Source organism: Drosophila sulfurigaster, chromosome 2R (assembly GCF_023558435.1).
Source record: "Drosophila sulfurigaster albostrigata strain 15112-1811.04 chromosome 2R, ASM2355843v2, whole genome shotgun sequence".
Taxonomy (NCBI): Eukaryota; Metazoa; Arthropoda; class Insecta; order Diptera; family Drosophilidae; genus Drosophila; species Drosophila sulfurigaster.
The window spans coordinates 29158583-29174882 of record NC_084882.1 but is presented as its reverse complement, the minus strand read 5'-3'; the positions used below and the strand labels follow the sequence as shown (position 1 = coordinate 29174882).

The window sequence follows — 16300 nt, the reverse complement described above, 5'->3', positions numbered from 1 at the left end:
ACAGCGAACCCGCCTTAGAAGCTAGTTTAAGTCGGAAAATAGTGTGAATAGTAAAAAGAGTTTAAGTTGTGAGGACTAAGAGGAGAGACTTCTTGCGTACTATTCAAACATTCAAAGTATAAATTCTACATTTTACAAAAAAACGATTACTTCTTATTTAACTATTTATTTATTTATTATCCTGCGTAAGTTGTTCATACAATGTTCAATATTGATTTATAATCATTTTTTTTTTTTATTGGCAAATATGCATAAAAATTGTATTGCTATTCGAGTTTTTATTCTTTACTATTTGAATGTTGCGCCAAGGCGAATGCCGCCTTCGCTTGGAAGCTAAATGCTACATTTTATTAAGTGACATAGCAACTAGCTTTTAGAACAGCATCTCGCAGTATTATTGCTTCCACGGTTGCCACTTTTGGTACAAATGTACCAAAACGGGTTCATTTTTTATGCGTTGGTACATTGGATCACTGTTTCACGTTTTGGTACATTTTTAATATGGCTGTTCTAGTATTTAAATTTTTCATAAAATTTTATGTTCACACATTTTATTTTAACAAATGGCTCTGTTCCACGGACAGAAAGGACACAGCGGACAGAGCGGACATAGCGGACATAGCGGACATGGCGGATATGGCGGACATTGCGGACATGGAGGACATAGCGGACAGAGCGGACATAGCGGACATAGCGGACATGGCGGACATAGCGGACATGGAGGACATGGCGGACATGGCGGACAGAGCGGACATAGCGGACATTGCGGACATGGCGGACATGGCGGACATGGCGGACATGGCGGACATGGCGGACATTGCGGACATTGCGGACATGGCGGACATGGCGGACATGGCGGACATGGCGGACATGGCGGACATTGCGGACATTGCGGACATGGCGGACATTGCGGACATAGCGGACATTGCGGACATGGCGGACATTGCGGTATTTCAAATATTGAGTGGACAGAATTAAAAGTTCCAAAGTATGCGACTGAATAATTAGAACAACTACTACTAAACTGATTTTCAAATCAACCGCTTGCTGTTGATTTATGTTCGCCTGGTATTTCAAATATTGATTCGGCAGAGCGGACAGAACTATAACATCAATAATTACAACACAACTACTAATTATGTCAAACATAGCGGACATAGCGGACATGGCGGACATGGCGGACATAGCGGACATGGCGGACATAGCGGACATGACGGACATAGCGGACATTGCGGACATGGTGGACATGGTGGACATGGCGGACATGGCGGACATGGCGGACATTGCGGACAGAGCGGACATAGCGGACATAGCGGACAGAGCGGACATAGCGGACATAGCGGACATTGCGGACATTGCGGACAGAGCGGACATAGCGGACATTGCGGACATGGCGGACATAGCGGACATAGCGGACAGAGCGGACATGGCGGACATGGCGGACATAGCGGACAGAGCGGACATAGCGGACATAGCGGACATGGCGGACATGGCGGACATTGCGGACATGGTGGACATGGTGGACATGGTGGACATGGCGGACATGGCGGACATGGCGGACATTGCGGACATGGCGGACATAGCGGACATAGCGGACAGAGCGGACATAGCGGACAGAGCGGACATAGCGGACATTGCGGACATGGCGGACATGGCGGACATAGCGGACAGAGCGGACATAGCGGACATGACGGACATGGCGGACATAGCGGACATTGCGGACATGGCGGACATAGCGGACATAGCGGACATAGCGGACATAGCGGACATAGCGGACATAGCGGACATTGCGGACATGGCGGACATAGCGGACATAGCGGACATTGCGGACATTGCGGACATTGCGGACATAGCGGACATAGCGGACATTGCGGACATGGTGGACATGGCGGACATTGCGGACATAGCGGACATTGCGGACATAGCGGACATTGCGGACATGGCGGACATGGCGGACATGGCGGACATAGCGGACAGAGCGGACATAGCGGACATGGCGGACATGGCGGACATAGCGGACAGAGCGGACAGAGCGGACATAGCGGACATTGCGGACATTGCGGACATGGCGGACATAGCGGACATAGCGGACAGAGCGGACATAGCGGACATGGCGGACATGGCGGACATAGCGGACAGAGCGGACAGAGCGGACATAGCGGACATTGCGGACATGGCGGACATGGCGGACATGGCGGACATGGCGGACATGGCGGACATTGCGGACATTGCGGACATGGCGGACATGGCGGACATGGCGGACATGGCGGACATGGCGGACATTGCGGACATTGCGGACATGGCGGACATTGCGGACATAGCGGACATTGCGGACATGGCGGACATTGCGGTATTTCAAATATTGAGTGGACAGAATTAAAAGTTCCAAAGTATGCGACTGAATAATTAGAACAACTACTACTAAACTGATTTTCAAATCAACCGCTTGCTGCTGATTTATGTTCGCCTGGTATTTCAAATATTGATTCGGCAGAGCGGACAGAACTATAACATCAATAATTACAACACAACTACTAATTATGTCAAACATAGCGGACATTGCGGACATGGCGGACATGGCGGACATAGCGGACAGAGCGGACATAGCGGACATGGCGGACATGGCGGACATAGCGGACAGAGCGGACAGAGCGGACATAGCGGACATAGCGGACATTGCGGACATTGCGGACATGGCGGACATAGCGGACATAGCGGACAGAGCGGTATTTCAAATATTGAGTGGACAGAATTAAAAGTTCCAAAGTATGCGACTGAATAATTAGAACAACTACTACTAAACTGATTTTCAAATCAACCGCTTGCTGCTGATTTATGTTCGCCTGGTATTTCAAATATTGATTCGGCAGAGCGGACAGAACTATAACATCAATAATTACAACACAACTACTAATTATGTCAAACATAGCGGACATTGCGGACATGGCGGACATGGCGGACATGACGGACATAGCGGACATAGCGGACATGGCGGACATAGCGGACATTGCGGACATAGCGGACATGGCGGACATGGCGGACATAGCGGACATGGCGGACATGGCGGACATAGCGGACATGGCGGACATGGCGGACATAGCGGACATGGCGGACATGACGGACATTGCGGACATGGCGGACATGACGGACATTGCGGACATTGCGGACATAACGGACATGGCGGACATAACGGACATGGCGGACATTGCGGACATGGCGGACATGGCGGACACAGCGGACAGAGCGGACATAGCGGATAGAGCGGGCTCAGCAGGCTCAGCGGACAGAGCGGACATAGCAGACTGACTGACGAAAATTACAAATGTTGAGATCTTAGAAGAATGCTGTGTTGTCAGAACTAAGTGACGGTCTTTGGTGCAGCCTCCTCCTTACTTCATTCTTATTTCACCGAATTGGGACAGTCGATTGCATCGGCTTACCAAGTTGATTCGGCGGCTTAGTTGTTGCACCCAAAGATTCTGGCTGTGGAATAGCAAAACAAGGTGTTCGTAATTGGGCCACTGCACACGCTTTTATAGCTAAACACTCGACAATAAATTTGTAGATTACAAGCTAAATGTTTGGTTGACTTCGTTAACCTAGACACGTCACAGCGAACCCGCCTTAGAAGCTAGTTTAAGTCGGAAAATAGTGTGAATAGTAAAAAGAGTTTAAGTTGTGAGGACTAAGAGGAGAGACTTCTTGCGTACTATTCAAACATTCAAAGTATAAATTCTACATTTTACAAAAAAACGATTACTTCTTATTTAACTATTTATTTATTTATTATCCTGCGTAAGTTGTTCATACAATGTTCAATATTGATTTATAATCATTTTTATTTTTATTGGCAAATATGCATAAAAATTGTATTGCTATTCGAGTTTTTATTCTTTACTATTTGAATGTTGCGCCAAGGCGAATGCCGCCTTCGCTTGGAAGCTAAATGCTACATTTTATTAAGTGACATAGCAACTAGCTTTTAGAACAGCATCTCGCAGTATTATTGCTTCCACGGTTGCCACTTTTGGTACAAATGTACCAAAACGGGTTCATTTTTTATGCGTTGGTACATTGGATCACTGTTTCACGTTTTGGTACATTTTTAATATGGCTGTTCTAGTATTTAAATTTTTCATAAAATTTTATGTTCACACATTTTATTTTAACAAATGGCTCTGTTCCACGGACAGAAAGGACACAGCGGACAGAGCGGACATAGCGGACATAGCGGACATGGCGGATATGGCGGACATTGCGGACATAGCGGACATTGCGGACATGGCGGACATTGCGGTATTTCAAATATTGAGTGGACAGAATTAAAAGTTCCAAAGTATGCGACTGAATAATTAGAACAACTACTACTAAACTGATTTTCAAATCAACCGCTTGCTGTTGATTTATGTTCGCCTGGTATTTCAAATATTGATTCGGCAGAGCGGACAGAACTATAACATCAATAATTACAACACAACTACTAATTATGTCAAACATAGCGGACATAGCGGACATGGCGGACATGGCGGACATAGCGGACATGGCGGACATAGCGGACATGACGGACATAGCGGACATTGCGGACATGGTGGACATGGTGGACATGGCGGACATGGCGGACATGGCGGACATTGCGGACAGAGCGGACATAGCGGACATAGCGGACAGAGCGGACATAGCGGACATAGCGGACATTGCGGACATGGCGGACATAGCGGACATGGCGGACATGGCGGACATAGCGGACATGGCGGACATGGCGGACATTGCGGACATGGCGGACATAGCGGACATAGCGGACATTGCGGACATGGCGGACATAGCGGACAGAGCGGACATAGCGGACATTGCGGACATGGCGGACATAGCGGACATAGCGGACAGAGCGGACATGGCGGACATGGCGGACATAGCGGACAGAGCGGACATAGCGGACATAGCGGACATGGCGGACATGGCGGACATGGCGGACATAGCGGACAGAGCGGACATAGCGGACATAGCGGACATGGCGGACATGGCGGACATAGCGGACAGAGCGGACATAGCGGACATAGCGGACATGGCGGACATAGCGGACATGGCGGACATGGTGGACATGGCGGACATGGCGGACATGGCGGACATTGCGGACATGGCGGACATAGCGGACATAGCGGACAGAGCGGACATAGCGGACAGAGCGGACATAGCGGACATTGCGGACATGGCGGACATGGCGGACATAGCGGACAGAGCGGACATAGCGGACAGAGCGGACATAGCGGACATGGCGGACATGGCGGACATAGCGGACATAGCGGACATTGCGGACATAGCGGACATTGCGGACATGGCGGACATAGCGGACATTGCGGACATGGCGGACATTGCGGACATGGCGGACAGAGTGGACATAGCGGACATGGCGGACATTGCGGACATAGCGGACATTGCGGACATGGCGGACATAGCGGACAGAGTGGACATTGCGGTATTTCAAATATTGAGTGGACAGAATTAAAAGTTCCAAAGTATGCGACTGAATAATTAGAACAACTACTACTAAACTGATTTTCAAATCAACCGCTTGCTGCTGATTTATGTTCGCCTGGTATTTCAAATATTGATTCGGCAGAGCGGACAGAACTATAACATCAATAATTACAACACAACTACTAATTATGTCAAACATAGCGGACATTGCGGACATGGCGGACATGACGGACATTGCGGACATTGCGGACATAACGGACATGGCGGACATTGCGGACATGGCGGACATGGCGGACACAGCGGACAGAGCGGACATAGCGGATAGAGCGGGCTCAGCAGGCTCAGCGGACAGAGCGGACATAGCAGACTGACTGACGAAAATTACAAATGTTGAGATCTTAGAAGAATGCTGTGTTGTCAGAACTAAGTGACGGTCTTTGGTGCAGCCTCCTCCTTACTTCATTCTTATTTCACCGAATTGGGACAGTCGATTGCATCGGCTTACCAAGTTGATTCGGCGGCTTAGTTGTTGCACCCAAAGATTCTGGCTGTGGAATAGCAAAACAAGGTGTTCGTAATTGGGCCACTGCACACGCTTTTATAGCTAAACACTCGACAATAAATTTGTAGATTACAAGCTAAATGTTTGGTTGACTTCGTTAACCTAGACACGTCACATAGCGGACATAGCGGACATAGCGGACATGGCGGACATGGCGGACATGGCGGACATAGCGGACAGAGCGGACATAGCGGACATAGCGGACATGGCGGACATGGCGGACATAGCGGACAGAGCGGACATAGCGGACATAGCGGACATGGCGGACATAGCGGACATGGCGGACATGGTGGACATGGCGGACATGGCGGACATGGCGGACATTGCGGACATGGCGGACATAGCGGACATAGCGGACAGAGCGGACATAGCGGACAGAGCGGACATAGCGGACATTGCGGACATGGCGGACATGGCGGACATAGCGGACAGAGCGGACATAGCGGACAGAGCGGACATAGCGGACATGGCGGACATGGCGGACATAGCGGACATAGCGGACATAGCGGACATTGCGGACATAGCGGACATTGCGGACATGGCGGACATAGCGGACATTGCGGACATGGCGGACATGGCGGACATGGCGGACATGGCGGACATTGCGGACATAGCGGACATTGCGGACATGGCGGACATTGCGGACATGGCGGACATAGCGGACAGAGCGGACATAGCGGACATTGCGGACATGGCGGACATAGCGGACATAGCGGACAGAGTGGACATAGCGGACATGGCGGACATGGCGGACATTGCGGACATAGCGGACATTGCGGACATGGCGGACATAGCGGACAGAGTGGACATTGCGGTATTTCAAATATTGAGTGGACAGAATTAAAAGTTCCAAAGTATGCGACTGAATAATTAGAACAACTACTACTAAACTGATTTTCAAATCAGCTGATTTATGTTCGCCTGGTATTTCAAATATTGATTCGGCAGAGCGGACAGAACTATAACATCAATAATTACAACACAACTACTAATTATGTCAAACATAGCGGACATTGCGGACATGGCGGACATGACGGACATTGCGGACATTGCGGACATAACGGACATGGCGGACATTGCGGACATGGCGGACATGGCGGACACAGCGGACAGAGCGGACATAGCGGATAGAGCGGGCTCAGCAGGCTCAGCGGACAGAGCGGACATAGCAGACTGACTGACGAAAATTACAAATGTTGAGATCTTAGAAGAATGCTGTGTTGTCAGAACTAAGTGACGGTCTTTGGTGCAGCCTCCTCCTTACTTCATTCTTATTTCACCGAATTGGGACAGTCGATTGCATCGGCTTACCAAGTTGATTCGGCGGCTTAGTTGTTGCACCCAAAGATTCTGGCTGTGGAATAGCAAAACAAGGTGTTCGTAATTGGGCCACTGCACACGCTTTTATAGCTAAACACTCGACAATAAATTTGTAGATTACAAGCTAAATGTTTGGTTGACTTCGTTAACCTAGACACGTCACAGCGAACCCGCCTTAGAAGCTAGTTTAAGTCGGAAAATAGTGTGAATAGTAAAAGAGTTTAAGTTGTGAGGACTAAGAGGAGAGACTTCTTGCGTACTATTCAAACATTCAAAGTATAAATTCTACATTTTACAAAAAAACGATTACTTCTTATTTAACTATTTATTTATTTATTATCCTGCGTAAGTTGTTCATACAATGTTCAATATTGATTTATAATCATTTTTTTTATTGGCAAATATGCATAAAATTGTATTGCTATTCGAGTTTTTATTCTTTACTATTTGAATGTTGCGCCAAGGCGAATGCCGCCTTCGCTTGGAAGCTAAATGCTACATTTTATTAAGTGACATAGCAACTAGCTTTTAGAACAGCATCTCGCAGTATTATTGCTTCCACGGTTGCCACTTTTTGGTACAAATGTACCAAAACGGGTTCATTTTTTATGCGTTGGTACATTGGATCACTGTTTCACGTTTTGGTACATTTTTAATATGGCTGTTCTAGTATTTAAATTTTTCATAAAATTTTATGTTCACACATTTTATTTTAACAAATGGCTCTGTTCCACGGACAGAAAGGACACAGCGGACAGAGCGGACATAGCGGACATAGCGGACATTGCGGACATGGCGGACATTGCGGTATTTCAAATATTGAGTGGACAGAATTAAAAGTTCCAAAGTATGCGACTGAATAATTAGAACAACTACTACTAAACTGATTTTCAAATCAACCGCTTGCTGTTGATTTATGTTCGCCTGGTATTTCAAATATTGATTCGGCAGAGCGGACAGAACTATAACATCAATAATTACAACACAACTACTAATTATGTCAAACATAGCGGACATAGCGGACATGGCGGACATGGCGGACATAGCGGACATGGCGGACATAGCGGACATAGCGGACATGGCGGACATGGCGGACATGGCGGACATTGCGGACAGAGCGGACATAGCGGACATAGCGGACAGAGCGGACATAGCGGACATAGCGGACATTGCGGACATGGCGGACATAGCGGACATGGCGGACATGGCGGACATAGCGGACATTGCGGACATGGCGGACATTGCGGACATGGCGGACATAGCGGACATAGCGGACATTGCGGACATGGCGGACATAGCGGACAGAGCGGACATAGCGGACATTGCGGACATGGCGGACATAGCGGACATAGCGGACAGAGCGGACATGGCGGACATGGCGGACAGAGCGGACATAGCGGACATTGCGGACATTGCGGACATGGCGGACATTGCGGACATGGCGGACATAGCGGACATGGCGGACATTGCGGACATGGCGGACATAGCGGACATAGCGGACAGAGCGGACATGGCGGACATAGCGGACATGGCGGACATAGCGGACATGGCGGACATTGCGGACATAGCGGACATTGCGGACATGGCGGACATAGCGGACATAGCGGACATTGCGGACATGGCGGACATTGCGGACATGGCGGACATAGCGGACAGAGCGGACATAGCGGACATTGCGGACATGGCGGACATAGCGGACAGAGCGGACATAGCGGACATAGCGGACATTGCGGACATGGCGGACATGGCGGACATGGCGGACATTGCGGACATAGCGGACATTGCGGACATGGCGCACATAGCGGACAGAGCGGACATAGCGGACATTGCGGACATGGCGGACATGGCGGACATGGCGGACATGGCGGACAGAGCGGACATTGCGGACATTGCGGACATGGCGGACATAGCGGACATAGCGGACATTGCGGACATGGCGGACATAGCGGACATTGCGGACATGGCGGACATTGCGGACATAGCGGACATTGCGGACATGGCGGACATTGCGGTATTTCAAATATTGAGTGGACAGAATTAAAAGTTCCAAAGTATGCGACTGAATAATTAGAACAACTACTACTAAACTGATTTTCAAATCAACCGCTTGCTGCTGATTTATGTTCGCCTGGTATTTCAAATATTGATTCGGCAGAGCGGACAGAACTATAACATCAATAATTACAACACAACTACTAATTATGGCAAACATAGCGGACATTGCGGACATGGCGGACATGGCGGACATGACGGACATAGCGGACATAGCGGACATGGCGGACATAGCGGACATTGCGGACATAGCGGACATGGCGGACATGGCGGACATAGCGGACATGGCGGACATGGCGGACATAGAGGACATAGCGGACATGACGGACATTGCGGACATGGCGGACATGACGGACATTGCGGACATTGCGGACATAACGGACATGGCGGACATTGCGGACATGGCGGACATGGCGGACACAGCGGACAGAGCGGACATAGCGGATAGAGCGGGCTCAGCTACTAATTATGTCAAACATAGCGGACATTGCGGACATGGCGGACATGGCGGACATGACGGACATAGCGGACATAGCGGACGTGGCGGACATAGCGGACATTGCGGACATAGCGGACATGGCGGACATGGCGGACATAGCGGACATGGCGGACATGGCGGACATAGCGGACATAGCGGACATGACGGACATTGCGGACATGGCGGACATGACGGACATTGCGGACATTGCGGACATAACGGACATGGCGGACATTGCGGACATGGCGGACATGGCGGACACAGCGGACAGAGCGGACATAGCGGATAGAGCGGGCTCAGCAGGCTCAGCGGACAGAGCGGACATAGCAGACTGACTGACGAAAATTACAAATGTTGAGATCTTAGATGACCCCACATTTTGTTGATCTTGGTCGATAGAGTTCGTCCTTGCAATCCTATGTGCACGGTTGCCACTTTTGGTACAAATGTACCAAGACTGGTACATTTTTTATGCGTTGGTTTATTGGATAACTTTTTTACATTTTGGTACATTTTTAATATGCCTGTTTTAGTATTTCAATTTTTCATAAAATTGTATGTTCACATATATTATTTCAACAAATGGCTCTGTTCCACCAGACACAAATTTTGTATCAGTTAGAAATTGAACCATGACTAACACTGGTAAATATCGCATACAGTCGATTTGCGATGACAATTGACTGGATAATTGAGAAAATATGTATGCGCCAATGTAAGGCCCACTACGTAAACAGTTATTTCGTGTGGTACATTTTTGATAAAATTTGTACATTTTTTCCAAATTTTGGTACAAACATTTTTTTTGGAATGGCAACCGTGATTGCTTCCCAACTGTAATTGGTTAGCTTGCTGAAATTGACAACTAAAAGTATGCAACACTATTTACACAAATAATTATCAAACTCTATGAGTAATTCGTCTAACTATTTTAACGTGATTTACAAACTTATTATCAAGTCAAGTTATTTAGAACGTGGAAGACTAAACCGTTTTTCATTAATAAATATAATTTTTTGTACGATATGGAACAGTTGAGGAGCAACTATGTAAATTGTGGAGTAATTTTAGGCAGTGCCTAATTGTATGCTACGAAATTTTTGCTAGTTAAATTTCAAAGCAATAAAATAAGTGAATTTCCACTTGTGGAATGCAAAATCGTTTTATTCAGTTATAGCAGGATTATACACGTATGCACATATTGTTATGTACTATTTACAAAATCAAATTACGTCGAGACCCCTAAATACTCGTATATTCTATATATGTAGATCGAATTAGCTTAGATTTAACGTCCAAAGCGCATATGGCCGTAATCATCAAACTGCTCATCGCCACCTCGTTTACCAAATCGCATATGTCCATAGTCATCAAAGCGCTTCGGACGCTCGCCATCATCGGTGTCCACAAGAATGCCCAATTCGATGGGCAACTTGGAGCGTGGTATTGAGAAGAGTTTTGGTGTGAAGCCGAAGGATCTCTGATTGCGTCTGTTGCTGGCAAAACGTGAAATCGATGGTCCTGATCCGTGTTCACTCAGCATGCCTGTCTCTGTCTCCAACTTGGGCTCCAGATCTCGTAATTGCAGTTCCTCCTTGCCGGATTCCAAGTTCCCGGTGTGTGCAAGAGTCGGCACAACCAACAGCATGTAAATGCTCAACATTAACAGCGATAAGACGCCCGAATAAGTCCTGGGGCTTCTATACCGCAACATCTTGACTGTTGTCTGACTCTTGAACGAATACCAATTGAAAGCCAGAGTGCACTGCTTTTATAGGTGAACTCTTATCCTTTGTGTGGCACAAAATTATAATTTTTTATTATTCCCGATGCTGCTTGAAAAGCATCTGACATGCAATTCCCTTGGTGCGTTGGAAAACTTGACACTTGATTGACGCGATTGAATTATCGCAGGAGCAAAACAAATCGGTCGCTGCTTAGGTGATAATTAAATTTAAAGAACATTGCTGTTGCAGTAGAAAAGGTGAATTTGAGTTACTGGCATGAACATATTGACTGCGACAGTTATTACTACTAGTTATTTCGGCCAATAATATTAGATAGTGTTATCAACAAAGTTATTTTTGGTAGATAATGTTCTTATCTACTTCTTTTCTAGGATAGAATGGAGTTTAAACCGTTTCATTTAACAACATTTGCATTAGGAATTCGATCATAACAAAATTCTATTTTAATTTCTATTATTATTAAAGGCATACTAAATTCTCATACAGTTTATACTAGCAATGGTAATATTTATTGTCTCTTACTACCAATATTTCTGCTTCTATTCCAACATTACAACTACATCCAATTCTTCTTTGAGCTCATCTCACGCATGCTATCAAGAGCCCTGAAATGCCGAGCATACCAGTTATGTAAGATTTATTAATCAATTTAGAAATTGTCGCCCTTTTGTTGTGTTCCATTGACGGCGTCTTTAATTAAGTGCTTGCCACTTTAAAGAGCAGCGTATGGGTGCACAAGAGGTGGGAGGTGGGCGGTGAGGTAGAAGACAAGTGGTTATAGGCGAGGCAGAGCGTTGCATGTCAAGTGTGCTGACTCCCTCCAATTGACCGCATTGAGGCAGTTTTCGCTGTGTCTATGTTGCTGTGTAAAAGAATTCCATTTGCTGACCGGATTGTCCGCATTCCAAAGATTCAATCGAATAGTAGACACACCAATACATAGTCAACTTCACACACACTCACACACAGACACAGGCGCAAGCACACATAAACACACAGAGACAGAGAGGTACATAAAAGACCAAATTAACAGCTATAGAGAAAAGTATCTACGAGTTTATCAATAAACAAACCGCAATCCAAAGCCGCAGTCGCAGCCCAATGCAGCGGTCCGCAGACTTGGACACAACACAACACACACACATATCCAGAGAGACAATCTCTCTCTGTAGAGTTGTCAATAGTCCACAACCAGTCCCAGAGGCACACACACACACATCTGGCGACCCAGAGAGCCCAAGTCTCGCAGCAAACTGTGCAAAAAGCAACGCCAAGCAAAGCAAAGCTAAGCCTATGCCTTCGATACAAGCATTAGAAACAAGACAAAATCCACAAGTTTTGTGGGTCGTAGCCGGCACGTTTCAATCTATTGGTAATAGCCATGCTCAAGAGAGGAGCCACTCCATGATTTGGACACTATCACTGCTTGCTGCCTGCTTCTGTTGTGTTCATGTTAGTTGTTGTTGTAGTGCTGTTGTTTTTGTTTCAGTTGACGACTTACGAGACTTATTTGCAGGTGTTTCGAGGTCTCTCGATTGCTGCTCACGCAATCAAACAAAGCGGTTCTTAAGTTCGAGCTTATACGCTTACCAATTGTCACATCACTTTGCCAGCAGCTACAGAAATAGATGCTTCAATCAGACGTTGAAGTGCACATCACACTTATAAAAGTATTTTATATTAATAAAAATAAATATTTTTCAAAAACAACTTTTTTCACTTCCGTAATCAACTTTGTTGTTATTCAACCCACCATTTCCTTTTCTAATATACATAGTATGTAAATATTTGATGATTGAAGAATGTATTTTATATTTTCCATAAATGAATGAACAAAACATATTGTAAACGTTTCAGCTTTTGTCATTAGTATATGATGTAATAGAAATATATATCTCATTTAATTATCTATTTATTTAGGTAAATATTCTGTTTGGCTTGGTTTAACTAAAATCATAAACTTATCTGTCAACAAACTATTACTTTACTCATCAAAAAATCTCAAACTGCAATACTTTCATTAGCAAAACTCACACGCTTTTAACATATGTATATAGTATATCGCATGTATAATTCTTTTAGATTATCCCCAAAAAAAAAAGACTAAAATTCCGCAGCTATTTTTAAGCTCACCTTTAAGTCAAAACATTTAGTGCAGACAAAGTTATGTCATAGTCTGTTTAAGAACAAACAACCATACGATTAGAACTTACTATTCATAATTCAAATAAAGAATGAATGAATACATTAGTATACCACAAGAGCTCTCGACAAGATCTTCCACATTGTCAGTCGCAATTATGTTATATCTGGTTGACTTTTTTGCTCTTCCAGTTTCGTTTCATTTCGTTCGCTTCGCTTGTTGTGAACGTGAGATACGTTCAAGTTATTCGTCGTCCGCTAGATAATACTTACTATAACGAGTTTACTTTTTGGATTAATAGCTAGTTGTGTTTCAGAAATGTGGAGCAAGCGTTTTTCCAGCGGTGATTACATCTAATCTGACTACAGGTGATTAAACGTTGACATTGTTAAATGCAATGCCTGATTGCAATTGATGAAAGAGTCTCAACGAGTATTTAACACAAAATACCCTCCAGCTGAATTAGCCCTAGGGTTCAACCACACTTGACCAGGCCAAGATAAGTAGCCAAGATATTGGTCTAAGCACAAAACTTATGGTACTAGTTGTTCAGCAATTTGCCTGCTTGACCAGCTTGACCAAGTCGGCGTTTTGGTATTCCAGTCAAACTGGAAATGGAAAAACGTTTTTCTTCGCCGCATTTTCTCGTTGCATAAATGTGGAATTTCCATAAAGCCAAGTAGTCTCTCTGTGCCGCTGACACAGAGTAGCTAGTGGGACAACTCAAGCTCTTTGGCTTGGCCAAGCTTGTCCTCGTCCCAGACATCACGCTTCCATCCATCCATCCGTCCGGCTATGCGGCTGTTTTTTAATTGAAAAATCGCTTACGCAATGGCACCAAAAAGTCCCAAAGAGTGCCAAAGAGATATATACACAGATGTAGTAGTATATATATGATATATAATTCCTGGGCCATGGAACTGGAACTGCCAATTTTGATTTATACGCTGGCCGCTGGACAAAAGATACATTTCGCGCCTGCCGGCAATTAGGTAATACGCACATAAAGGTAAATGGCTATAGATGCAGGTAATAAGCCCACCTGTAATTATTGTTGACCAAAACAAAAAAAAAAAGAAAAACGAGCGACAACAAAGTGGACTGGGCCACTGATGCAACTCTCTCGTTGACTTTGGGCTTTAAATTAACCTGCTCACTCGAATTGCAGCCGTGTGTGGTGTGTGCTGTGTATCTGTATCTTTCTTGCTGTATCTACAGCTGGGCATTTGTATCTTTTAATATACAACAAGTTCATGAAGTGGATGTTAAAGTTGAGAGCCGTAGCTGACGCTGACTCGACTCTGATGCTGGAGTTGAAGTTGAATTGCGATGATCTTTGCTTTCGGCATAATACATATAATATTATGAGTAAAAAACTGGAAGTGAAATCGTCTCTTGTTTGCCGACAGCTTTCAACTTTAAATCGTCTTCCGAAATTCTCGACAATCTCGCGACCAGTCAACCCATCTCTCTCTCTCTCTCTTTCGCTGTCTCTGTCTATCTTTATTTGTCTTTCGCTCCCTGCAGATCTCTCGCTGATTTCATCAGTCAAAATTCATGCATGTTCAACTTTCGCTTGTAGTATTAGTTACTTAGTTGTTAACAGCTATTTGAAGTATTTCTGTTTTGCAAATACCATAAAACTTGCGCTTGTCGCCCTCGTATGCAAATCTATTTGTAGGCACTGCAAACTATGCTTGGGAATTTGCATGAACATAAAACTCACTTACACAAACCCCCAAGACTTGAGAGATCTACCATTGAGTTTTGGTCTCGAACTCTGTCAGAGACTTCTCCCACTTCTTCCAACTCCCGCCCTCTGTGTCAATCAGTCGCCGTAGATATTTATAGTAGACAGACAACGTATGACGTACTCTGAATATATCTACATAAATATAGTATATTTATATATTCTTTGCTGTGATCGCTCGCGCATGTTAATTGAATTCCAAGGTGTGCTCGTGCCTACATACGAGTACAAATCACAATCAATTCTGTTGTAACAAACAACAAAAAAAGCTAAAAGCAGAATACAATTTCTGACTGTGTCCGATGAGAATCTAACAACAACACACTTCAATCAGATTCGACTTTGGGAGAAGCCTCGGGCATTGTTTGTTTTGATAAAAAACTAACGATAGCCATAACTTAGGGTGAAGAAACTCAACGGAGTTCACTCGGGAATTGAGGAAGTAACGTAATATAACACTTGTTAAAAATGTTAGCTAAGTACTTATTTATGCAATTTGCATTCCACATATTCAATTATATAAAACTTAATGATATCATTCTGCGATGATAACATCGAAAACAGCGCTTCTCACATATATCAAATACTAATGAAAAATCTTCCCTCTTTTATTGTCATCATACTTGAAATTGTGTCATCATGTAATGTATTTAATTACTTTGAAAGTTTCTCATTAATTAAAATATGATTGTTTGATTAATTTTCAATTGCTAAGGTTGTGGTCATCATTCCATGAATACTTTGTCTGGTGTTATATAATTCTTTCTGGTAT

At 45.0% G+C, this 16300-nt stretch overlaps 1 protein-coding gene across 1 annotated transcript; it reads right to left on the bottom strand.

Annotated features, from left to right (window-relative positions):
- Window positions 1–11025: 11025 nt before the first annotated feature.
- On the bottom strand, window positions 11026–11636 carry LOC133837680 (drosulfakinins). Its single transcript, XM_062268523.1, has one exon. It carries the CDS (start codon window positions 11599–11601, stop codon window positions 11176–11178), a length of 426 nt encoding a protein of 141 aa, XP_062124507.1. The 5' UTR covers window positions 11602–11636; the 3' UTR covers window positions 11026–11175.
- Window positions 11637–16300: the final 4664 nt, after the last annotated feature.

Excerpts from the sequence above, each read along its gene's own strand:
- LOC133837680 (XM_062268523.1), bottom strand. The coding sequence starts at position 11,601 with ATGTTGCGGTATAGAAGCCCCAGGACTTATTCGGGCGTCTTATCGCTG.